The sequence below is a fragment of the Gasterosteus aculeatus genome, chromosome 4 (genome assembly GCF_964276395.1).
Source record: "Gasterosteus aculeatus chromosome 4, fGasAcu3.hap1.1, whole genome shotgun sequence".
NCBI classification, from domain to species: domain Eukaryota; kingdom Metazoa; phylum Chordata; class Actinopteri; order Perciformes; family Gasterosteidae; genus Gasterosteus; species Gasterosteus aculeatus.
Genome location: NC_135691.1, coordinates 5,621,435 through 5,648,090, shown reverse-complemented (window position 1 = coordinate 5,648,090; position 26,656 = coordinate 5,621,435). Strand labels below are relative to the sequence as shown.

The following is a 26,656-nucleotide window of genomic DNA, read 5'->3' as shown; positions in this document are numbered from 1 at the left end:
CACCACATACTGAAATTGTATTTACAAGTACACAGTAAAACAACTGGACTGAAATGACTCAGGCCCAGAATACGACACATTAATCAAAGAGACGCAGCCGTCTCGTCTGTGGTCAGTGGCTGTGTGGGCTGACGGGGAAATGTATTGATCTCAGATTCCAAGAGCTGTAACACAGCCGATCACAACTGAGTGCACGAATACCGGCTTGGTCGTGAACCCAGAAACAACATGAACATTCCCCAATATCCTGGCCCGTCAAAGGCAGCAGGAGACATGCGGGTCGTTAGATCGGGAAAACAATGGGTCATTAGCCTCTGGTTATCAGGCCTCGGCACCATTACCAAAAACAACACTATAGACCACTGCGCAATGAAGAGACACAATCGTGTTTAATACCTCATGGTGTTAATTCAGCGGGGCTTCTATTGTTTTATAGTTGAACTGGTCTCAAAAGACCCGCTTGCACTTTATGATAAATTACAGCCGAGCGCCGGGTCAAAACAACTCTTTCTGCCGGGCCTAAAGATAATCAGGGCTGGCACTACGAACAGTGGCAGGCAGCTAATGAGACAAAGGAGCGGCTGCAGCCCGGTGGGAGACCAATTGTGCAAAAATGTTTGTTTTATGCAGCCCCGACCCTGTAAAGTACCTGTCACTGTAAATCCAGCCTGCGGCCCTTCAAGATCACATCTCATCTAAATCTTTGGGAGTTTGGAGGGTGGGAGAGGGTCGAGAGGTGAGGGGAAGCTCGCCGCATCGGATGAGGAATGAGGCTGATAGTGTAGGGGGGAGAAATATGGTGGTGTCTTTATCGCCAGGTTGAGAAGTTATCAGCAGCCCCTTGTTGACCGCCAAGGTTTTAGGATCAGCCTTATCTGCTCTGGCCAGAAGGTGTGTGTGTGTGTGTGTGTGTGTGTGTGTGTGGTTGGGGGGGGTTTCCTGTTCGAGGTGACGCATAGCGCAGCCCTTCCTGTCGCGGTTGCCGTTTCCTCCCCTGCCTCTCCACTCATCAGACTGATTGTTCCCCACCCCGGGCGGTGTGCAGGGTTCGGGGGTGGCGGTCAAATCAAGGCTTTCTCTTGGTTTTATAACCCCGACGAGCTGGTCTAGACCTCGACTCAAAATCTCAGTGTGAAGTACCCTTTGGATTTTCAGAATCGGGGTTATTTAAGAAGGGCAGCACATTGTATATTTATTATAATCGCGGGATGTAGGCGGGGTATCTTTCAGCATCACGTCAAGGTTCCCACGAGTCTTCTGTGTTTTATTGTTCTGAATCCAACACATCTGCATTTGCCTCTACACAAACTAGCTGCATGACTAGATTGTCTTAACACATTTGTTCTGTCCTGCAGTTGCGTTGCTAACACCAAGCCACTTCCGGTCCACATTGGTGAAAGGAGAAAGGACTCTCACAACTGGATTAAGAGCATAAACGTCAAGTCTGAGTTGGTTCAAGGCAAAAACAAGGTTTGTGAAAGTGTTTCTAAGGGTGTTTAAAACATAAAATGTGGTTGACAAATATCAGTGATCGACTCAACAGTACAAATTACATGAGAATCGGATCAAGTCAAAGAATCCAGGGAAGAGCTCAACAGCGTGTGACCGGGGCTTAAAAGTCAGATGTCACATCTGAAACCCATAAATCCATACATGTCCCTGCTATTCGCACTGATTCTGTTTGTCTGAAAGTGATTCATTTTTGTCTGCGTTTAGTTTCAATAAAAAGTTAGTTTTCATATAAAGGTTCATAGACGAAGCAGTTGAAGCTTCATCATGGGCTTTGGCAAAGAAACATTCTGTAATTTTATTCTGTAATCACTTTATCTTTTCTGCTGTTTGGACTTGCAAATAGCGACAGGGCTACATGGCGTAAGCCATGAGAGAGCTCTGAGCAGACATTCAGGGATTCTACCTGACACCATTACCTGTGAAGAGCTGCAACACACACGAAATTGCTGGAACTGTGTTTTCCCTTTGTGAGCATATTCTGATGGGATCGCACATAATGCAATTAGAAGCAAAATGAAAACATTTAAGCATTTAAGCAAATTATTTTCTTCTGCAAAACATCCATCAGAAAAACATCCAATATCCATCAGCTTTTCTCAGAAAACAGCAAACACATGTTTTTGTGCAAACCCAAACACAATATGGAAACGGTAGACAAATGTCCTGTGGGAGCCGTTTACTAAAACTGTTCACCCCGAATGTAATTAAGAGCAGGCCTGCTTTGCTCCTCCAGCCTGTGTATAGAATTAGGTTAAAGAAACCCATTATAGCAGCATGGGCCAAGTAAGGTACACGTGTGGCTCTAAAGGAGTTCAGCTTGAGAATCAGTGATCATCAAACTTACAATCATATAATAATTGTAAATTCTGTGATTTTCACAGGGCGTCAGTTCTGATACATCTCTGACATAACTAAGGAGGAACCGCTTATTTACAAGTACTTGTGGTCAAAAGCTGGTGCTTTATACGGGTTAAAACTAAGGGTCAATGATAACAAGCAAAAGTTTCAAAGAACAGGGATCTGTTGGAAGTGAATTCCTCTCTGTCACCCCACATAAATCGCTTTGGCCCGTGAATAGGAACGCACCAAAGGCCGAGCCTCTCAGTGCCTCCCAGGAAGGCCCAGCAGAGAGGCAGCCTGGCCCGGGTCATAATATAAGGAAAACACAGGGGGGTGCACAGAGGTCACAGTGCGTCTGGTCAGGTCACCTCTAAAGAGCCGTGCACGATTGTTTAAATGACTGTTAAAGTTTGGGTTACACCACTCCATCAGTATTTTGAATAGCATCTTTTAGTTACATATTTTGTTACTGCCTGAGTGTTTGTATCGTGAGTTTTGTGAGTACAGAGACGCTGAAATTGCTTCAGCTACAGTTGTGTGACCTGACAGTCAACACAATAGCTCACGCCCAGACAATACACCCACATCATTCACTCTCTTTGATGTAGCCAACTGCCCCCCAAAAAACAGATGTCCCCATGAACCCTCAACAGAGCCCCATGAAGTCTGGCCCTCACGCAACTTTCAATTATTATTTTGTATTTTGCACTGGTGCAATGATAGAATTGAGTGTGGCGTCAGAAGGGCTTTCCAGGAAGCGGCCGTTGAGCCGTGGCTCTAGATCTATAGTGCAGGTCTGAAGGGGACTCGGCAGGTTTTAAAATCCAGATGTATCCTTTCATTATGGTCACGGCGAGTATAAAACAAACCAGGCTCTGGACCTCTTTCCCGCCTGCTAACAGCGACTCGCCGCTCTGATGGCGAGTGAGTCTCGAGCAGAAAGAGCAAGTCGAAGCAGAATTCCAAATAGTGACATTGAGCATTTGTTGTTTATCACATGTTTTTTTTCCCCTGTTTGGAACAATCAGTAATAATTGCCCCCATTTATCCCAATTAGACTGTGAGCACCCTGGTGATAGGAGCGGCGATCACGTCAGGAAATTACTCGTGTGTGGCCCAGAATGAAGTCGGCAACAGCACAATGACGATTCCCTTCTACGTTGATGGTAAGTCGGTCAGCTGAAATGTATTAAATTTGACACTGATTTAAATTGAAGAATACAGGGCATAGGATTCGTTTAGATGATCCAGGCGCACAGCACACGCTGTAACGAAGTGCAAGAACAGCAAAGGAATGTGCAGATTGCATTGTGCAATAAAGAAGCCAGAGGAGGGCATTAATTGGAACCATCTTCCAGTAGAGCTGAGCGGCTTCAGGGTGGAAGAGAGGCAAACATGTCCTGAACCATATGGAGTGCTATAATGGCACACTTTTAAAAATAACTGTGAATAGCTGCATTCCTGATGCAGTGCCAGCAGGTCATTCCTCTTTCTGCTTTGAGAGTTTACTTTTTTTAATGAGCATTTCTTCCAACATGAACATCCAGTAAGACATCGGTGTATTAATAGCTGGGATGACGTGTCGCGTAAAGAAGCACAGTTTCTTCCGAGTAAATTTGAGTTCCTTAAAAGCTGAGTGAATCACATGCCCTATGGGGTGACGAATTGCTTTTGGATTTATGCGGGTCAACCGTGTGCCTGATGGGATGCCTAGCGCCTGAAACCAGTGCCTATCTCCCAGAGCGGGAGAATTCCCACGAGGAATTCCGTTGTCTTCCAGAGGTGAGGGAGACAGAGAAAGATGGAGACCCCTGCTTCAAAAAAAAGAGGACACAAATCTGTGACAGCTGTCTTCTCTTACGGAACACCGAATGCTTTCCAGCAATCTGAATAAACAAGCTGAGTCGGTTTCCCCCGAGGCCCAGACTCCGCTGCTTCTCCCCAATCGGATGAGCGCGGCAGCGCCGTCATCCGCGCGCTGCACCGGCAACGTGCTTCCAATTAACAGTGATGAAACAGGAAACAACTGCAAATTTGACATTCCTGGCATTGCAACAAGCAGCTTTGCGTCCAAAAGTAGTGTCCCACACTCGGGCCAGCAGGATACGTGTCTCTGTGTAAAACAGATGGCGCGGACTCGTGTTCAAAGCTCTTCATTCATAATTGGTAACCGTTGTTGACCTCATCTGATCACTGAATGCATCTGAAAACCCCGCTGTTCCACTAGATCACCCTGAGCAAATGACCATCACACCTCGGGCGGCCATCGAGGGGGACGACGTCACTCTGACTTGTCGGGCGGCTCGCTACGTGTACACTCACCTGCGGTGGTTGGATTCGAGGAATCAAACGGTCGCTGCCAACGTGTCCCGTCTCCAGATCGCCGGCTACTCCATTTCTCTTTCTCTCCTTCTGCGTAACGTGTCCCGAATCAGCACCGCGGGTTACAAGTGCCAAGCGTACAAGCCCGACAAGAGGGTGGAACTTAAGACTGCTGCACTTTTTGTGGATGGTGAGTTTAGTGGAGGATGTAAGAAAGTGATAATGTACAATTCATGATTATTAGACATTCTGGCAGACGAAGAAAACAGACAAAGAATAGCTTTAATTCATTGTAATTGTTTTCTGTGCAGTGAGGACAAGTCCCTGGCTGAGTCGGAATCTGACCGACCAAGATGTGAACAGCAGCAGCACCCTGATGCTGGCCTGCTTTGCTCTGGGAGTTCCTCGTCCGTACATCGTGTGGTACAAAAATGGTGTTGAGGTGGAGGAAGGACCAGGTAACCAGAGAATGCTAAATTATACTATATTTGTGTGCATACATGTGATCAGCAGGCGAACGTGTTTCCTGCTTTGAAAGCCGAAGACCCCGTGTCAAAGGCCAGGCCGGCGTTTATACAGGAAACTTTTTTTTTCATTCTAGCTCGTACTTTTCTCGAGGCTCAAGTAAACAGCATTCCTGACGCAGTGAGGATTATGCAATTTCTGAAGCCGAGTTTTGATTACCAAAAGCCCAAATGTTCCTATTTATATTTACTGAAGACATTTGTGCAGTTAAGCTGCAGTTAAGCAATTGTTTGTATAGTCACGGCTAAGTGGGCAAAGTAACGGATGCGTTCATTTGTGTTCAGGTGGTCTGATTCACATTTGCACTGTGAGAAGATGACTTTGCCGAATCCTTTCATGTAATCGCATCGCCTGAGCGCCCACAGAAAATATTGTGTCTGGCTCACGGCGTCGTAAACATCCTGAGTAGAAATGAAATGATTCCGCGTAAACCCAACCTCAGCTGCGGTGAGAGCCGTTGTAGCATTCACTCTGCTTTTACGCCGCCGCTTGTCCAAAAGAGCCCCCAAATGCCAAACACCATCCCCTCCATAACCAGGCCAACTTTGACTGGGCGATCGCGTGTTGCAGGTATCATCCTGAAAGAGGACGGGGTTCTGACCATCGAGAGGGTGAAGAAAGACGACGAAGGCGTCTACGAGTGTGTGGCCAGCAACGGCGAGGGTATCGCAAAATCCAGCGCCGTCGTCACTGTGTTCGGTAAGTCGCGCAGACACCTCGAGGTATCTCGAGCTCACCTGCGACTCGGCTGCAATCGTCCGCGTCGTGTGCCGTGTACACGTCGCATCAAATACGCCAATGATCCGTCTTTGACAGCGGAGTCGCTTCGGATCCCGCGAAAACATATCACAGGCGCTCTTGTTTTCTCATCACCACTTCAAATAGCTCCGGTCTGACTTCATTAGGAAAAACGTTCCCCTGACAGATAATCTGTGGCTGCCAGGAATGCCGAGTGAATTCCTTTCACTCGGCAGGTTTTATGATCGCGGCTCTGACTGAGGGTCTTTACCTTGAGGGCATGACCTCTGCGAAGTGTTAAGAGGGTCCACTAATGAGTGTACGAGAGTGCCCGCTACAACAGCCAAGGGACTGGAAACACACTGCCGATAATTGGAGTAGCGTGTCTGTTAACGTGTGTTCGTGTAAATGAACTGATCCGAAGGTCAGGCTTGCAGTTTGGGTGAGATTTTATGCACGTCGTCTTTTCCAAACAGATTCTAATAAGTAATCTCTCTTGAGCTTCAGCAGCAAGGGTTATCAATTCCATCTACACCACAAAGAATATCTCTCTAAACAGCTGTTTAGTCTAAGATTAAATAATATCGGAGCCAGAGCAACTTGTTGTGCAGATTCAAGGAATGCAATGTTGTGTCGTCACAGACGGTTAAAAAAAACATAGTTTGGAAAGAAATATTATTGGAAAAAGTGTGGTATTTATTTCCCAAACAAACAAGAAATAAACAGAGAAGTGTGTTTCCACTTCCTTTTGGTAAATACCCTCAGAGAAAATTAACAAAGAAAGAGATTTGGAACAGAATGTTTCCTTTTGAGGCCAATTCTCCACTAATCCTTTTCAATATTAAAGGACAATTTACACAGTGGTTTCTTTGCAAAGGGGCCTCGCAGTCGACGATATATATATTTTCTCCTCGCAGGGGATGAAGGGAAGCCGAGCGTTGAGGTCATCATCTTGGTGTGTACGGGAGCTGCAGCCACGTTGCTCTGGCTCATGCTGATCCTCTTCATCCGCAAGCTGAGGAAGGTAAGACGCGATGCTACTACTACTACTTTATTTCGAAAAGCATGTGAGCATTCGGGCAGATGTGGAATGTTCAAGTGTCATGTGATCTTTCTTTTGCGGTTCCTGTTTCCCGTGTTTGGACAAAGGATGAGGCTGACTATTGCTTCTTGTGTAATACACTTAAATGGAAGGACAAATTTATCGTTTCTCACTGTTTATGATTTCCACATTTCCTTCAATGAGTGAGAAATGCTGAGCTCATGTTTCTGTGTTCGGCCAAAGGAGACCAGCATTTACTCATGTAAATAAAACAACGAGGTCACTTGAAGTGAAAATACTTTTTATTGTGGTCACAAAATGTATTAGATAATTCATATGTTGTCATCTAACACCCTCAGCAACCGGGACATTATAAGATGGGCCCGTCTATCATCATTGACCCTGACGAGTGTCCCCTCGAGGAGCAGAATGATCTTCTTCAGTACGACAGCAGTAAATGGGAGTTTCCTCGTGACCGACTGCGACTCGGTGAGAATCCAACGTGCAGGAAAATGCTACAGATACGATTCTCATACATTATGTGCAACTTTAGACACAGTTCATTACTTTCAAAGAGGTTATTCGCAAAGTGGAAATCCACAACTTTGGTTGTTAAGAGGATAATAACAATAACAGGATATCTCATTGTGTGTAAACACCCTGCGAGTTGGACAAAGGAAAGTGCACACAACGCAGCACCTCGCCGCTCTGCAGATGTGTTACTATGGTGATGAACGGGATGATAGTTACATATTTTGATTTCTCAAGCTTGAGCATATTTGATTGGCATTGTCCGGACCAGAGGTCCAACCACTAGAGGTCAACAGTTCATCTTAAAAGTGCTTCATGTTGAGAATATACACGTCCCCGTCGAGGTGCGCGGCCTAGCTGTCACCCCTCACTGCAGCTGTTGTGTACGATCATTACTCATCAGTGACCCGAGCTGTCATCCAGTCTTAAGTGAGCCATAAATTCTCTAGAAAAAAACACCGGCCGTGCGTTGCGTTGATTAAACACCCACAGGGAAACCAGCCCGAGGGACAGGAAACTCATCCAATACCTTCTTCTTTTGCCAGGCAAAACCCTCGGCCATGGAGCGTTTGGAAAAGTGGTGGAGGCTTCTGCCTTCGGGATCGACAAGCTCTCGACCTGCAAGACTGTTGCTGTCAAAATGTTGAAAGGTGGGAAATAGGAAAGAAAATGGGCATTTGCGTTGACAGAGCCACCTGTTCTTGTTCTTGTTGTTCTCGAGCTGCCCTCTTGCTCGTCCCGGTGCCACCACCTCTCACGGCAGCTACGCCTTCTCTCTTCTCTATCGTCTCGGTATCTACTCCTGCATTGGGCAGCAGATGAATAATGAATGTCGTTTTCTGCACAAGATTTATTTCTCGCGCCTATTACAGACTCGAGAGCTGCAGCATCACATGTGCCTGCAGTTAGCGTCTGTATGTGCGTGACGGTTTTTTAAAAAAGCACGCGGCGTCTGTTCCTCTCAGAGTGCAGTTGGAGGTAAAGGCTAAGACCTGTAACCCTGTTCTTGATAACGAGTGTAAGTGTATGCTGATTTGACGGCCCAGATCAGAATGTCCAAAATATGCGAGTGAAGAAGAGTTCAAATGGAGATGAAAGTAACGTGCGAGTCGTAAAATCCCCTTTGCCCCATTTGACAGTTTTCAACATTTGGAAACTATTCGCTGTATTTTCCCATTCCAACGTCCTTCCAAGTTCTCACATCAACTGTTGGATCAAGAAATGAAAACAGGAAAACCACCAGGCTGAAAGGTTTTCCTTGTTATATTAATACTAGAGAAGCCGACTAAAGAACCATGTAACCGGAAATCCGGGACCGATGTACAATGAAAGGTAGGGCTTATGCATTAGGTGTATTGGTCACGTCTGTGTCATTAATCATTTACATTCACAGACTTTGTTGTTGGTCGTAGGTCAAACTTAATGTAAAGCAGCAGACTGTGGTTTAGCTGGTCTCCCTTTACCCTCAAGCCCATATATATCAAAGGGATCAGAGCCGCATAAAACAACCCCTAAATCCTGATTTTCATCATTCAAAGTTGAGTCATTGGTCAAACTTAACACAGTCGCGTATTTAATGTCAGTCTTTTCATATCGCCGGGCCGAAAGCTATGATGATTATTTTCCATCATGTTGAATCAATTTTCAAAATTAAATTTCAAGGTGTATTTTTTTGTCCCCATATGCAAACTGTTTATTTGGGAAATGCAAGACGGAAAAGATATCATCATCCGTATGTTGAATTTTTATTGTATATTATTGTGCACACGCATCCGACGGTTGTGTTTCCAGCTCCGAAAACACGAAACCCAACAGGGAACACGTTCACTGCGGTGGAAATGTTGATTTCACGTTGTGGGCTTGAGGGTTTAAATAACGTTTGATCCCTCCTGTGTATGAAAATATCTTTAAACAAAGGAACAGACCTGCGTAGATTTGCTTATTTTTCATATGAGTTTATCTTTACTTATGATCTTAACTGAATAATCTCATTTTGTTTAATGTTTTCCATCTTAACTTTGTATGAGCGAAAATCGTATCTAATCCTGTTTCTTATTATTTTTCAATGAGTTTGGATTCCAAGCGGTCACATCGCTGAACGGAACATTGTTGCTGTGATCCTGAAACCAAATTAAAGGACAACGAAGCACACTGAAAATAGAGCTAAATGTACAAATGTTCAGTACACTTTATGTGTCTGCGTCATCACAGGAGGCGCCACGTCCAACGAGAGGAAAGCTCTGATGTCAGAATTGAAGATTCTGATCCACATCGGCCATCACCTGAACGTGGTCAACCTGCTGGGAGCCTGCACGAAGCCCGGAGGTCAGAATTACTGCCGAGGAAGTCATCCCACTGTGGGGACAGAACATTTACAAGATATAGGAAAGAAATGACCATTTTGACTTGACGTGATTTGCCATTTTCAACAGGCCCGCTGATGATGATAGTGGAGTTCTGCAAATACGGCAACTTGTCCAACTACCTGCGAGGCAAGAGAGACGACTTTCTCGTCTACAAGGTGGGTCACCGGCAACTTTTCGTCGCTCTGGCAACCTGTTCATCCCCCCCTTTACCTAACGCGACGTCTGCGTGTCTGCCGGTCAGAGCCAGGACGACAAGGTGGTGTCGTCGGGGTCGCGCTGCGAGCTCAGCGAGCTGATGAAGCGCCGCCTGGAGAGCGTGGCCAGCAACGGGAGCTCGGCCAGCTCCGGCTTCGTCGAAGACAAGAGCTACTGCGACTCGGAGGAAGAGGAAGAAGGTAGAGGCCTCTTGCTTTCCTTCAACCCCCTCCTCCCTCCCCTCTCCGCTCCCCCCCCCCTCCTCTCACCTCTGCTCCACCCCTCCCGGGCCAAGGAATGAAAGCTTCCCGCGGATTGTTTTCCAGCCCGAGTCTGATAGGACATTTCCTCCTCCTGTTCGGCAGTACAATCACTGCAGCGGGAGCCGCCGTCACCCCACTGAGTCTGGGGAGGCGTCTGTTTACTTCCTGTCCTGACCCCGAGTGTCGCTCTGCTGAGGGGCTCCAGCTCGGGACGCCGCGCGCCGGCCCACTGTTGTTCCCCACGTGTTATTCCTGCTTTGTTTGGCTGTTTACTCAGGTGGGCCGGTGGAAGGACTCCTTGTGAGTTCCTCTCTCAAACCCTGCGCGCTCCACCTGACGTTGTAAGATAGGCGGGTTGTACAGTTTGTTCTAATTTTCTCGTCTATTGAGGGAGTTTTGAAGACGGCGTGTAGGAGATGGATTGTTAAAATGATTGACTTACATGAATACATCCATGTAAATCACAGGTGAAAAATCCGTCTCACTGGGAAAACGTTTTGTGTCCTTGTGCTTCACAGAGTCTGAGGATTTGTATAAGAGAGTCCTGACGTTGGAAGATCTGATTTGCTACAGTTTCCAAGTTGCAAAAGGCATGGAGTTCTTGGCTTCACGCAAGGTATTTTCTTCACATAAATCACATCTCTCAAGACTTTTAACGGCTGCATTTACATGTTTGGAATCTGTCGCGGAGGTGTTTTGCTTATCAATTCAATATCATGTTCTTTTGATATTTATCATCCGATAGCAGTAAAAAAAAGAACCGTTTGAACCGTTTTGCCTCCACTATTACTACCAAGGATGTCAAGGATATCAGCCTGGATGACGTTCATTCATTGTTCAAGTCGTTCTCAATTTCCGGATGTGACTGATTGAATGAACTGACTGTGAAGCCATTGTTGTAGATAACCTGCTACCGAGTGTTTTGTAGCCCGGATATGGAACACATCCTTTTGTAATACAGCTGATGAGTTTAGCATCAGCATTACATGCTGAAAATGTGTTGCTTCCCTTTTCTTGATCAGTGCATCCATCGGGATTTGGCTGCACGAAACATCCTGCTGTTTGAGAATAACGTGGTGAAGATTTGTGATTTCGGACTTGCCAGAGACATCTACAAAGACCCGGATTATGTGCGCAAAGGAGATGTGAGTTTATTAACGTCCTGTCAAGTCTTACAGAGAAAATACTGAAAGCAATTTGACCAAAAAGTGAAAGCACTGAATAAATATAGCAGCACTTTGTCTCAAAATCTCACAAAAAGTAATTGAGACGTGTATTTGTTTGAATATTAGATTATGAAACAAAATAAGCTAAATTAAACTAAATCAATAGCAGTACCGGCTCACCCAGTTTAAAACCAACCAGCTCGGCGCAGATGTCACATTAGTGAGACGTCAACTCCCCCGAGACAAGAGATTAAATCATTTCTTATCTTAACATCTGCACAGGCCAGACTGCCGCTCAAGTGGATGGCACCTGAGGCCATTTTTGACAAGATCTACACGACTCAGAGTGACGTCTGGTCCTTTGGTGTTCTCATATGGGAGATCTTCTCTTTGGGTAAGTGTCACGGCTCCGTATTCAGCACTTCTTTTAGAGACAAACATCACAGAGCCACACATAGTTCTTTGTGAATTAAAGGAATATCCCTTCAGTCGCAGGTAATTATTTTTACCGTGCACACATGCACTCAGAAGAACATTTTCACCATGTGCGTATTTCCATATGGCAACACTCGAACAGATGGGGGCAAGAGACGGCGCGGCCAATGGCTGTTGTGCAACTCTCATAGATGCCAACAGCCATAAAACTCTGAGTCCCACGCACCCGCTGAAAGACGTGCCTCAATATTTTCAGGACCGTGGCAGCGAGCTGTTGTCGGCGCAAATGCCAAAGTGTAAATATATCTTGGATTTAAATATGACGTCAGTAGAGTCACGTGATCGGTTCCAAAGCTTCGTAATAAAAAAAACGTTCTCAGCAACAAAGGCCGGCATCGCAGTCAAACACGGGTTCCTGTTATCCGAGACGTTCCCGGGAGAAGAGGCGCGCTCCACCGGCTCAGACTAACCAGTGAAGGTATTCTGTGATTTTTAGCAGCCATGGGGCATTAAAGGAGGGAACACCTCCTATTTAACTTCTCCGTTTTGTCCCAGCTGGCAACACAAACTCATTGTAACCAGGCAGCCAGATCAGTGTAAAAGTGTTCCCCTGCTGGGAAACCACTGCCGGCTTTAAGACCCCATTGTGTGTCGCCCCCACGGCTGCCTGTGCACTGTGGCACAGAGCTCCCCACACGTCTCTACAGCAAGAGCCAACGTGAAATATGCAATGTTTAAATGCCTCCATGGGAAGCAGTGGAAACATAAGAGTAAGTGTAACCCAGGATGGATGCGTTTCTTTTCTGTACGTTTCAACTGTGTCGCTTTTGAATCTCCGCCACGTGGCGTCGTCACCCGCCGCAGTTGAAAGAAAAGTGTGTTAGACTGCATATTCTTTTAAATGTAAAGCACACTGACGTCATTATGATCCTGTTCCTTTTGTCTCGCCTTCTTTTTCACGTTTTCGTTCTCCCTCTTTTTCACTCTTGACACATTCTCACCACATTTTTTCCGTTAAAGAAACACTTACACATCTGGGTACTGTTAGCGGGGCCTCAGAAAAATAAATCAGGAAACAAGGATACAAAATGACCAGGAAAAATGGCAAAGAAGTGAGCTTGGCAGCGTGAGCCTGCTCAGAGGTCAAGAGTTTCAGGGTAACCAAAGTGTGCTTTTCAGATCTCTCTCTGAACCAAAAGTGTGTCGGGTACGTTTCATGAGTTCAAATATTCCAAATCTTGTTTGAATGGTGTTGACGCCCAAAGGAGAACCAGGCCTGAGTGGTGTTTGTTAAACTAGATATACATCATGATCAGCATGAGATCGCCTTTATGTAATGCGGCCTCGTATAAACACAGGCCATATTTAAACAAGGTAGGCCTTCATTAGAGGGAAACGAGAGTTTATTACACATGCATGATGAGATAAATCGAGGAGTATCTGATGATTAGACTCCCCGTGCCAGTATATCAAAGGGGAGTAACCATGCTGTGGTTAGATGAGTAATATTTATTTTGGAGTTTTATATTATTAATAATTTTAAAAAGAATGAAACCACCGCAGAATCTTTCAATTCAATTTTACCTGAAAGTGAATACAAGCCGTGGAGGGAGAAAGAAGCGAGAGAGAATTGGGTATGAATGAGAGAGTAAAAGGTCTTCCTGACTAAAATTCCTGCGTATAGATATTTTATAACTTAAAAAAGACACAATATGATCATTTAGTTGTTTAGCTGCACAATGAAACGCACATAATACATCAAATGTAAAGTAAGTATACTTTCTTGAAACTGACACCATCCAGTGTCCTTTCTCAAGTGTCAATTCATATAAATATAAGTAGTTCGGACTTTTTTCATGCACAAAGGTAACGAACGCCCCCCCCCCCCCCCCTGTTCTCTCTCCCAGGGGCCTCCCCGTACCCCGGCGTCCAAATCGACGAAGAATTTTGCTGCCGGCTAAAAGAAGGGACCAGGATGAGAGCCCCAGAATACTCTTCCTCTGAAATGTGAGAATCTTTGCGATTTTATTTTTCTTCAGGGAACAACTCATGAAAGTAAAAACACACCCGCCTGCTGTCCAGCCTTAATAGAGCGCTGAAGTGGACTGCGTCTCGGAGCGTTGACTTGATGATCTGTTAGACAAGAACCTGTCCATGAAAAATGTGGCGTTGTAAATGTTCTTTTTTAACGATCATAATATTTGAATCTCTGGAACGTTCATCTTGTACATGGCTGCAGAGGTCTCGCGTACCTCAGCCAGCTTCAAATACCAAGTACGGCCTCCTTAGAGATTACAATCGTAAGTAAGAGCCTCCCGTATGGATATTCACCTCAGAGGAGGCGTTCTGTGTGTCTCTCTTTGTGGTGCACCAGGAGGTCAGGGGTGCCTGATAAGAATCATGGGTAATCCCGGCTTGAAGGCTGCAGGAGGAAACATTAGTTACTGATTATCTCTGCAGCTCCGAGGCATTTTCTGACTGACGGCGGCACGGATGTAACCGGGCACCAGCGGGTGAAACGCCGTGCCCGGAGTTCGGGAGAGGTTCGTTTCGGAGTGAGGGCTATTGGATAACAATATCTGTGGGAGAACAGAGAGTCCTCGTCTGTGGAATCACGGCTGTCAGTCCGGGATGCAGCCGGAGAGCTATTTTTGTAACAAGAGTACGAGGACTTCTAAGTCCAGTGTCCAGACGAAGCACACGGATCACGTGTGCCAACTTCTCTTCTGGTTTTAATTTAAAATGACTCATATGGTGCACAAATCTTATTTGTTTTGAAAGCCTAATGCGGCACTTCTGCTTAATAATGATGGGATATCAAAAGGTCTAAGTTTAAATGCAGCGTGTGCCAAGTGAAGCTAACTGATTTAGTTTATCAGCCTTGCAAAAAAGACAGTGATTGGAAATGATGGAGGAAATCTGATCCAGACTGTTGTTCAGAACAGAGGATCGGTAGACGCAGACCAGCTGGTGGAAAGGATCTCTGCTGCTTTTCCGCTCACAAAAATGGAACTGTATTTTGCACGAGTTTGGTTGTGAGGCAGAAAAGTAAACTGCTGACATCCGTGCAGATGAAAGTCCGTGGGGTCGTCGCTCCAGGTCACCGTGCGGGTGTGTAAGCGCGGGTTTCCAGCCCATTCACCCGCGCAGCAAACTGCTAGTATATGAATGATGCACATGTGGTTGCAGTGTTGAGCAAACAATTTGTGCTTCTGCAGCAAGAATGTTGTCTTCCATCTGTGAATGAGATCCCCCATCGTGATGCATCGCAGAGGAATTTAGCGGATACGCCTCACAGAGTGGGAGGTCAATAAATAGGATGCTCTCTTCCCATCATAGCACAGTGTCCCAACCGGACAAAGCACCTCAGAAAACTCCGCGCTCTTTCAAGAAGGGGAAGGCTATTTGTTCTCATTGCGGTGCTGGCAGGAAATGTGGTTTAAATTGTACGGTAATACAATGTGTCCACTTCCCCTCATCAACGATAAGAATAAAGGCTGCGATGGGGCTCTCCACATCCTGTCGCCGTTAGGAGGGCTCCCACCTGGCGAGTACACTGTTTGCGCACCAAATTGGACATGGCGGCCGCGCGGCTTCCTTCGGACCCGGGCCCGACTGCAGCGGGAAGTTTGGGCGGCCGGCACGCAAACGCAAAGAGCGAGAACGGGGGGGGGTTAATAAGGCAGCAGCGGACCATCTGCGGCTCCAAGTCCTCTAACTTGAGCTTGACTGAAACGTATAGCATCCGTGGGGAGGGATTGGTTCGCCGCAGCAGAAACCGCAGAGGGGTCCATCACCCCCATCATTCCCAATCAGTGACATGCTGTAATTTAAACACGAGCCCCGGTGCTCTGTGTCTGAAATGAGACAGGCCACTGTGATGGAAGCTCACATTAAGGCTCAGGGACGTCCCACATGGGCAGAGACGCTGTCAGAGAATCAGATACAGCCCGAGAGGCTCTGCATCGGATCACCTGACAATAGAAAACAGGGTGTGCGTGAAGGCTCTAGATGACCAGATGTGGTCGTTCAATGCAACGAGGTTTCTTAAATTGTCCCAAATATGCTGTATATAGTCCTCCCAGTCAGTGTGTGTTCAGTGGTGTGTTCTTTGCCTTTAGATATCAGACCATGTTGGACTGCTGGCAGGGGGAGCCACAGGAGCGACCCACCTTCACTGAGCTGGTGGAACAGCTGGGAGATCTGCTTCAGGCCAGCGTGCAACAGGTACGGAGGTCCAGCGGCAGGATTCATCGGTTCTCGACCCGCAGCTGTTAAGCTCTGGTGTTGCGATTCATTGAAGGCTTTTCTCAGTAAACAAATGCTGCACTAAAAAGTGTATTTAAAATTGTATTATGTTATGTGATACTAATAAGAACAACAGTGGCTCAGATCTATTCAAGTGTCCCAGTCAGCCGAAGCAGTGTGTTGAAACTGAAGAGGACGGACAGAATTCAGCTTCCATTCGTTTTATTGATTAAACCTTTGCTTTTCAAGAGAAAAGTGTGTGTGAGAAATCCATGGGATCAGATGGACATCTAGGCCTATTCTACATTCAGATGAATATATATTTGAAGCGGCACCATCACCTCCTAATAGCCAAGATGACCTTAAACCAACAGGCCAATGACATTTTAAACAAAAGTGGTGGAAACATAAGAGTGCTTCTGAAGATGATGGATGAAACTTAAGCAACAACGATCCCAGATGACAGGAAACTGCAGCGGATTATTTTCAGCCAGCACAACACGCTACAGCATGTTGCATTACAGATGAGTCTTTTAAAAGCCATCTTGATGATAAAAGCTCCGACCGGACAAAATAAACAGCGGGGAGGTTTGAATCTTATTAATTAAGGTATTGTTACGGTGCAGGAAGCCTGGCCACAGACTCAATGAACAAAGTATATTGTATTGGATAGTTAAGGCATGTCTTTGGCCGCTCGCCACAACGTGTGTGTGTCTGTGTGTGTGTGTGTGTGTGTCTGTGCATCGTGTGTACGCAGCATCGACCCACAAGATTCACATTGTGGCAGAACAAGGCTCCGCTCTTACACGTGTCTGTGTCTGATTGATTCGATTTAGGAGGGGAAGCACTACATACCCATCAACACTGCCCTGATGTCGACGCTGGGAGACCCGTCCGCCGCGCCGCCCTCCGAGGAGACTCCCACAAGACCCGCCTCCCAACGCGACTCGGGGAACGGATGGTGAGAACGCGCTCGTCTCAGAGTCGACACCGTGAACTCCGGCGTGGTTCTGTAACTCCTCACACGCGTCAACTGGAGCAGGAGTGTGAACATTATAAACGGTCATCGCGAGCCTATAAAATTCCAAACATTTGTTGCTCCTGGCACAACAGGAGAATGTTTAGGGCCGAAAGGACAATGAGTTCCGACCGGTGATTTAAAAAATGTACACACAGCAGCTGGACGGCCAGAGAGCTTTCAGTATAGTTAATCCTGTGAGGAATTTTCCCCAAAACCATTGAGCCAGCCTCAAGATTTATGTCCGCTTACAACAATATTTGTCGAGCTCTTGGTTTTCACTGGTCCGCCAAGAGTGTTTATTGACGAGGTGTTGAAAAGCAGTAATGACAGTTAGCCTCTGAGCTAAACGTAGCGTGGTGTTGGCCTCTGATTGGTAAAATGCAAAGTAAACAAGCTGTGTTTTTAAAGTTCAACGTCGCAGATGCTGCGTGTTATTGTTTTAAGTGATTAAGTTCTTTTGGTTTTATTGCTGAACTTTGCCTCTCGGCTCCAGTGTAAGCAAAGGATTCCTAAAACCCAAAGAGATCGTTGTAGGGACATTTTGAGACTAAGCCTGGAAATGTTTTCCCGCCAGGAACATCAAGATCCGACCCGCTAGCGTGAAAACCTTTGACGAGGTTACCATGGAGGACGGGAGAAATGGGAGCCACGAGGTGGGTTATTCATCCTGGACGCAAACTGGAAACAGACAATATGCACTCCAACTAGAAACTCAACCGTGCAACATAAATGTTGTTATTTATATTTATTTGGTGCAAAAACTCCCACAAACAAAATGTTATGATGTTTTTGGAATATATTTAACTTAATTCCACTATTTTCGACCAATATCGTGATACTATTGTATTTCATGTGCACCTTTGAAGCACTTTTGAGTCTAGTTTTTTTTAAAGTTGACTTACTTTCTTAGCTGATTTCATTTGTTCCCCTTCAGTTAACGACAAAGTGGCTTTAATTGTTGTTGTTGTTGTTGTTGTTGTTGTTGTTGTTGTCCTCAGGGCGGTCAGTCGGACAGCGGGATGGGCCTGTCGTCTGACAACATGGACACTCTGAAGCGCCTCGAATCACTGGCGAGTCGACCGCTGAGCATCATGGCCCTGGCGTACGTCCCGTGCACGCACACACACACACACACACACACACACACACACACACACGAGTACCTGCTTGGAAACCTCCCCGCTGGGCTGGAATGTAGACGCTGTAACTGTCACACACACAAACACGAGCTCCTTCGGCCGTCGGTGGGTTAGTTTGTCTTTTGTCTGGGAAGCGTAGCGTGGTGGGAGAGACCGTGGCACAAAGGGGAGGTGGGAGGGAAAAAGCTTGAAGGTGACAAACTGAAGGACTGAGCACAAAAGCCGAGTGTGTGCATCGCTTGAGGTTCGGCTGTTTTAAGAGCGCACACTAAAACGTCTTTGTTTTCACTAAGAGAGCCCTGAATGAGGTACCTCCCAGTTTGATTTAACTTATGAGTCATGGCTGTTGGTGTAAATGGGATGCTAGGTAACAAGTGATCTCAAAGGGGGCACATTGACTCAAAGTCTGTAACGGCAAAATCCAGCAGATCGTTGGAGGACTTTAAGAAGTGGATCACGGAGACAAAGGGTCCTCTCTCTCTCTGTGAGAGCCTCACACATGTTCTGTGTGCGTCCTGGTCTGCATATTAAGTTTATGCAGCTCAGTGACAGGGTTAACTTACCGGGTCAAACCTCTGAACTCCGCAATTACACTTTAAACATCTTGGTATTATTCCGTTGGGGCTTCTACTGAAAAAAAAATGCAGACATGCAGAGAAGGACCCACGTTAGCAGGGGCCTCCCCCTCTGAGCTAAAGCCCCTTTGTTAAGCTGAAGTCCACCTGTTGGCACCTCCGCCTTCCCCTCCTCATCGAGCCGGACTTCTTTCATGCCGGTAGAACACGAGACAACTTTTAATAGATTAAACATACACAGAAGCAGAGGAGGCTGTGACTCATGTCGCGTTACTCAGTTTCCAGTTGTACCCCACGATGTGCCCGACACGGGCAGGACAATGCTCTGCTGTTGTTAATTGTTTTTGATGGCTAATTCATCAGGTAAGTTATTCATTAGGCCGACATTCCGATACGGCGGCCTCCCCGCCCCCGCTGGGCGCCGACCCTTTGGCCCCTGGAGAGGAGCTGTGGAAACCCGTAGCAACCGCCAAAGACAATAAGAGGCAATTACTCATATTCTGAGGCTCAAATGAAGCAGAAAGACTCAGGATGATTGATTACATCATATGTGAATGAGGGGAGGTTTGTCTGATCCTACGCCTTTCACAAAGAACATCGGACAGACCTGTAGTGTGAGTGGAAAAATAACGTGATATTATTTATAAAAAGTGCAAATCTGGTTGTGTTACCAATTTCCTGCTCTAATGTACACGCTGGTCACCTTGTTTTTCCAACCAGCCCAGCGAAAGTATTTGTTCTCCTTTTTGCTTTAGAAATTATTGTTTAATCATCAACATTTGTTTTATCAATTAATTGATTTAATTCTAATAGAAAAGTTATAAAATATAGCTGAAGTAATAATATTAATTATTCACAAAGCATTATATATATTTATGGAAGCGCTGTTTAAAAAGTACATTACATACAGCAACAATAAAGTATAAGATGATGTAAACAGGTCAAACTACTCAGGTGGACGAGGAGTGGCCTTTTTAGAAGTCATTTAATAGATTTATTTGGTTGGTCACACAGTTTAAGTACAATCTCCCTAAAGCAGAAACCAAAGTCACTTTCAGGCTCGTGGAACAACCGAGAGACACTTTCTTGAGGATCAAAGGTTGCGTTTCGCCCCATTAAGAGTTAAAAGGTCAGCAATAAAGATAGTGGCCTGTGCTTTAGAGAAGAGTCGGGGTATCTGCTCTCTGTGTTTAGTCCCGTTAAAATTCAGAGAGATTGATTTATGAGGCCGGTGGTTAACTTGCAACAGTCAAAGTGTAAAGCTGCATAAAAATCCCTTTTACTTTTCAGGATCAGGAATCAGGAATCAGGAAACATTTATTTGCCAAAATATGTCAAACATACAAGGAATTTGTCTTTGTCTTTAACCAGAAGCGTGGATCACTAATGTCTAAATCAGCATGAGATACACAGAATAGAATTTCCACTTATTTATTTTCATTTCTGAGCTGAAGGAAGCGGGACAGCTCTCCTCACAGAGGACCTGGTCTCCGCTGAATTGCATTGTGCAGCAGCAGTCTCATTGTTATGTCTCCGCTACGTTCACGCCGCATCTGCTTGTGTTTTTAGGATGAAGGCGATGAGTAAGAGCAAAGAGTCGGTGCTGAGTGACGCCGACAAGGAGAAGTTCCAAACCCCGGTTCCCTCTCTGGACTTCCTCCTGGACGACTCGGCCTTGGACGCCGGTCTGGAGTGTCACAGCCCGCCGCCGGACTACAACTACGTGGTGCGCTACTCCACGCCACCCGTGTAAAGCTCCCCCCCCCCCCCCCCCCCCACCACCCGAGCGACGGCCTGCAGGCCTTCCGCTTTGCCCCGCTCTGTTTGTTCGCTCTCATCTCTGGACTGGAGCGAAGTTTGAAGAGGAAAACACGTGAAATTCCACCTGTTAAAGTGTTTTAGACGGAACGCTGTGAAAGGAAAAACGCCCGATCCACCCGACTTCAACCTCCAACTTCCGGGGGGGCAAAAAGGAAAACGTGTAGACTGTCGATTTCGCTCCGGTTTTCAGGAGCGTGCTGCCGTTAACGCTGCTGGTCCGTTTCCACGTTCACTGTGATATGTCAAACAGCTGGAGACAGCCTCAGGTATTACTGTCATCTACTGTGAAAGGAGCCGCTTTGCTACACAGCTGTTCTCACTGCAGCCTTTGATGACGGAGAATAACCACCGGAAACGGGACAATCTGAATAAATAGCTCAGGCTTTTCAAGTTTATGTTGAAAAACTCATTTTAAGATTTTATTCCAAAAGTAAAAACCGAAGTAATACGTGAAAAAAAAGAAAAAAAACTAGAGGAAATATTTTTGTTATGTAGCTACATCCACTTATAGATCCGCTAAAAGCAGATGAACAACAATATAACTGATTATTAATCGTGAAAAAGTACCGTATTTACGGTGTAATTACTCCTTCATAGAAATATCCACCCACCCAACTCAGGTTGACCCAGAGGGACTCCGTCCCGTAGAATCACAGGTTAATGGGGATTAATGGAGCACAGATGGAACGTTACAGATCCTCCTTGCTTTAAATGAATGTGGATTCCTCCTCCTGCGCCCATCGAAGAAACTCCAGCGCTGTGTCGTTTCTGTTCAGTCAAACTGAAAAAACTAACAAGAAGAAGATCAGATTGTGTATGGGTATTTATTCAGATTGTGAACACTGCCACTTGGTAATCCAGTTGTATTTATTCCTTTAGATTTCTAGATAAAAGTCAACCGACTGATTTTCCAGCTCAGTCTTCATCACTTCAACATTTAATATCCCAACTCTTCCCTCCAGCTGTGTATATGTTTGTGCTGCTGTATTCACTTTGAGTAAAAGCAACTAAAACCCTCTACGTGTGTGAAGTGAGCACACGTTGTGCGTCCTAACCGGTTGCAGCATCACAAGTGCTGTGGACCAAACGCACACCTGCAGCACTGCAGCTCATCGACCACTAAGGAGAACCGTGTTCTGTAAACCGCAAACTATGACGTCGACATTTTGAACCCTTGTGTATCTTCATGTATTGTGTTAATGTGGAGAGGAAGAAGTGATTATGCACTGATGCTTTATATCAAGTATAATGTTTGTATTCTACAGGTATGTTATTATGAAACAGTGTTGAGGATCATATCTTACCAAGATTTTCCTTTTTTGTTTTTATTTAACTCTTAACTTTAGTGCCTAGTAATTAACATTTGCAATATTTGCTTTATTATGTATTTCCGTCAAGCTTGGTTCCTTTATTTTAGTTACTGCCATCACATAACATTCAGTGGGTTTTATTGTATTCTTTCATACATAACCATGAGTAATACAACTTAGTTTTGATGAAAGTATTGTTAACACTGTTAACTGAGCATATGAAGTAAATAATTGAATAAAGATTTATATATTTATACTTTATTTGCAGTGCTGACTCATAATTGCCCTTAATCCTTTTTGCTAATCGGGTATTTACCCGACGTTCAGGAGCCGCAGAGAATGAATCCTTCTACCGTCAATTTTCTTTATGAATGTCAATTTAATCATTTTAATAAAGCGATTCAAATAATTTTAATAGTTTCTAGAGGCTAAAAGTACTAAAATATTAGTTATTACTATTTAAGAAAAAATCTGTACACGATAGAAATAAAATCGAAGTTGTGTTGTGGAAATATTCTATTTGTTTCTTCTGATTTCTCAAAGTTTCAGACTATTTCTAACCCAAGTGGATTCACACAAAAATGCTCCTTGATTATTCTTAATGTAATGACAGTGAGACACCCGCTTCCTCCCCCGGGACAAGACGTCGGCAGCCTGTCTGCTCACCGGGACAATGCCTCTCCCAACAGGACAGGAAGGAACCATTAATCATCGTGGTCACGACCGGAGGACGCCACACACGGGCCTTCCTCTGGGGGGGGGGGGGGTGGGGGCCGGAGGGGGGGCCCTGGTTACCGGCACCGGGTGTGTCCAAGGAGACCACACGTCAGGGGACAGGACGGGCCCTTGACTGTCTCCGCTCGTCCTGAAAGGATTCGTGTTTACTGCGAGGCGAGCGTCCGACGTGACATCAAAACACGTCAACAACCTGCGACTTTTCCCAGAATGTGACAAACAAACAAGGGAAGGATGTCGTGTGGGGGGGGCAGTGGGCGGGGGGGCTGTTGACTGTCATGTTTGTGTGTCTGCATCTACTCACAGGGTGTTTTCTGACGAGCTGAGCTCCAGTGCTGCCAGGAGTGAAATATATTTGGTATTAATGATCCAGATAGCAAAGGTAATCCATAGCGGGGAAGGAAGTATTAAATGAAGTACAAGTAACTCAAAAGTGTCCGACATGCAGCACCTGAGTTTTGTTCTAAGTTACATTTCCAGTTTCTCCAGATGTGATGAAATCAAAAATCTCTCCTGCTTGTATTATTCTTATTTCCTTTGTGTTGGCAGCAATTAGATGAGATAAACTGTATTAAACATGTGCAAGAAATATATTTAGAAAAAAATGCCACAAGAAATAGAGGGAAAAAACTATTAAATACAATAGAAAAAGGTAAGTTCACTGAAGAGATCCACTTGACTCGTCTGGTTCAGACTGCTGAAGCCTTTTACACATATAGTCATGACAGCAGCAGTAGAGAATGTGAACCTATGAACCCTGGTGGGAAATACACACTACTGAGAATCAAAATCACAATATCATAACAAATAGCTCCCCGTCATTGTCTTGTGATCCCAAGTATTACTAATAAAACACTCTGCAATCTGTTTTCGTTTTTCCCAGTGGAACGTTTGCATGTGGGAAAAATATCTCTCAGTTCCTTCAACTGCAAAAAAGGTGGTCTGATACGACACCAAATAACATCCGGCTGAATGTGTGCAGCTTAACATCCCACCATACGGCCCCCCCACCCTCCACCTCCTGCCATATGTATGCAGCTGCGCAAAGCTATTCTCAGACACCCGCCCAAGAAGGTGAATGGTGGGTTTGCCGCATCCGCGCCTCTCACCTAAATGCAAAAACAATGAGCCGGATGGCGTCCCTCGAGACACCTACGCTCAGTCCACCTTTAACGAGGGAAGGTCTGAGCCCAAAACACAAGCAGCTAAATAAAGACTCCTCATACCTCTCCGGGTCGGGCTTCGGCACCGCTGTGGTCGAAAGGGCGAAGAGGAAGCAACAAACGCGTCAGCCGCTGGGTTGATGCATTGTTCATACGTGTGGCGGCGTAAATGTCAGCCATCTTGAATGTGCTTTTTTTAATCACACTCAGAATGCAGTTTCATTCTGGTTGGAGCTGCTCATGTGTTGTGAATTAGTGACAACAATCCATAAAAATAGCTGAAAAAAAAATGCGGATCTCGTAAAATCCCTTTCTATGAAAAACACCAGGAAGCTTGTGTTTTCGGCCTTTACTTTAATCCCCACATCTGGCACCGGAGCCATTGATATAGTTCAACGATCACTTTATTCATAGCATGTGTTCGTGTTTTCCCCCTGATGACGGACAGAAGACAGGCTATCAGATAAGGCCGGTGCCTGGCATCCCCTCCTGCTTCAGCGCGGACAGAACCAACAAATATCGGCCTTCTGATAGTTTCCAGGGCGCTGCAACGCAACGATGTCGTGCCGGCACCCTCGGGAGTCTTCTGAGTCTTCATCAATGCCCATTCAGAGGCTACAGTGCAGTGGAACCAGCTCACCCACTTGCCCCTTTGTTTACCTCTCTGGCAGGGGAGGGGGGGTGTGAGTGTGCTCACACACCAGGAGGGCCTGGGAAAAACTCCTGTTCACAGTGGCATCATGTTCACATGGCTGACGGGTATTTATTTTTGTGTGAGTCACTCTTGTGAAACGCTGCTGCTTTTCAAACTTAAACTCCTTTCGGTGCATCCGTGCATCTCTGCAGACGTCATCTACTATCTGCGATTGGGGGGTAGTTTGTTTCCTCGGTTCTTTTCTTTTGGAATGTTTTAAGGCAAACGGTTAAAAACCTTCAGTCGGTTCGGATTGAAACGTCTAAACAAATATTGGATGGATCGCAGCGAACCACGGGGTCCCCAGAGGATGAATCCTCTTCCCCCCCCGCACCACGAGTTTGAAATTTACGGCTCATTCTGACCGCGTTGGGACGAGTACTGAATAGAGGAACAGATCGCGGTGACATCTTATACACGTGTTCCATGTGTCAGTCAGTCAGGGTCAATTTCAATCACTTCGCTGATCCCCTGACTTTCATCTGCTTTGAATTAGTAGGTTAGCATTGTCATTTTCAGCATGTCATCGTGCATAAATATAGCCTTCACAATAAAAGGGAACTTCCTGTGTGAAGTTGTGTTCCCCTTTTTCTAGGCTGAACGAATGACTCAAGCGCTTTCGTTTTCCACGTGATGTCAAAGGGAAAGTTGTATTTTACAACACCTGTTCCCCCGGGATGTAAAAACGGTTCCCTACCTTTTAAAAATCAAAACAACAGCTGAAAAACATACTTTTTTTCCGCCCCCAAACTTGTCTGCATCTTCCGTCATATGCTGAAAGAATCCGTCGAAACACACGCAAGCTCCGGATCGTGCACGTGCGTCGGCCGTTTCTCCAGAAATAGTAGCAGATGGTCCCGTTTCTACCTCGCTTCCTGCAGAGACGCGCCGCAGTACACTTGAACAACATCGACAAAGTTATGCAACAACCTGAATTGTAACGCTGTCTGTCACTGACCCCCTACGTGCACCCCGTGCTGACCTCGGGGGACGGAGGGACGTCTGTTTTCCCCATGAACGTTCTCTTTTGTTGTGTCTTGTGTGATTGTTGGCCTCGCCCCGATGACTTTCACCTGTCGCCCCTCGGCCCTGCTGCCCCCCTCCTCTTCTCCCTCCGCCGCTGGAGTATTTAGTGTTTCTGCTTCTCCCAGCAGCACCCGGCGGGCTTTTAGACCCTTGGCTTTTATGAAATCAGCTCAAAGAGCGCCATGAATGATTCTGTGTAAAAGAATGACAGATACACACATGTGGGTATTGTGGTTGATTTAATTGCCTTTTAAACACACATCTTACGGTGAAAAGAAACAAATTCCATGACAGTGATTACTTGTGATTATTAGCCTATTGTGAAGCTCTGTTCTGCTTCCCAGAGAGACTGCTAGGAATGTGCTTTATCAGCGTTTACACAATTTAACTGTCAAACTGGCTATCGCACGCCGGTTGGGTCTGAACCAGAAAACCCAGAATCACCCTCAAAACATCTCGTCCTTCTTTGCCAAAGCACTTTGTAAACCCTCAGCATACTAAGCTGCACGTCTTCACGGACCTCTGGGGCTGAAAACAGACAAACGCTTCCATCAATCCGTTAGAAGACCAGAAAGAACTAATAACCAACTCAGGCGGCATCTGATAAATTCACACGTGGTCCGTTCACGATGCGCCAACACATTAAAAAACGACTTGTATTTGTGTCTAACTTACTAACTTAAACTTGTTCTATTTCATTCCTCTTTGAACAGGTCTGTTCTTGTTGTATATTATGCTCAGTGACCGGTTCCGCTCTGAGCAATAAGACAGCAGCCAAGATGATACATGAGCATAATTATCCAAAAATATCTCCTTGAACAAAAGATCTGAAAGAGCCGGTAACTCAACAAATGTCACTGGAGGACATGGCATCATCGCTTCCCATCCAGAGTGCATTTCTCCTGCAACATCGCGAACCATCCGGATGTGGAAAACACCCGATGACTGGCGATCACGCTCTTCTGAAACAACGCTCAGATGATTGCACA

General features: G+C 45.7%; 1 protein-coding gene across 1 annotated transcript in view; it reads left to right on the top strand.

Moving 5' to 3' along the window:
- kdrl (kinase insert domain receptor like) overlaps positions 1-22,310 on the top strand; it is a 35,173-nt gene extending 12,863 nt beyond the window's left edge. The window contains exons 11-30 of the mRNA XM_040174198.2: positions 1,356-1,470; positions 3,410-3,518; positions 4,580-4,864; positions 4,986-5,132; positions 5,770-5,898; positions 6,855-6,961; positions 7,339-7,468; positions 8,056-8,160; positions 9,722-9,835; positions 9,943-10,031; positions 10,118-10,271; positions 10,853-10,950; positions 11,357-11,479; positions 11,783-11,894; positions 13,843-13,942; positions 16,057-16,162; positions 17,020-17,144; positions 17,779-17,857; positions 18,203-18,306; positions 20,488-22,310. Coding sequence (XP_040030132.2) covers positions 1,356-1,470; positions 3,410-3,518; positions 4,580-4,864; positions 4,986-5,132; positions 5,770-5,898; positions 6,855-6,961; positions 7,339-7,468; positions 8,056-8,160; positions 9,722-9,835; positions 9,943-10,031; positions 10,118-10,271; positions 10,853-10,950; positions 11,357-11,479; positions 11,783-11,894; positions 13,843-13,942; positions 16,057-16,162; positions 17,020-17,144; positions 17,779-17,857; positions 18,203-18,306; positions 20,488-20,671 — 2,515 coding nt within the window. The 3' untranslated portion in view covers positions 20,672-22,310. The remainder of the gene's footprint in view (positions 1-1,355; positions 1,471-3,409; positions 3,519-4,579; positions 4,865-4,985; positions 5,133-5,769; positions 5,899-6,854; positions 6,962-7,338; positions 7,469-8,055; positions 8,161-9,721; positions 9,836-9,942; positions 10,032-10,117; positions 10,272-10,852; positions 10,951-11,356; positions 11,480-11,782; positions 11,895-13,842; positions 13,943-16,056; positions 16,163-17,019; positions 17,145-17,778; positions 17,858-18,202; positions 18,307-20,487) is intronic.
- Positions 22,311-26,656: the final 4,346 nt, after the last annotated feature.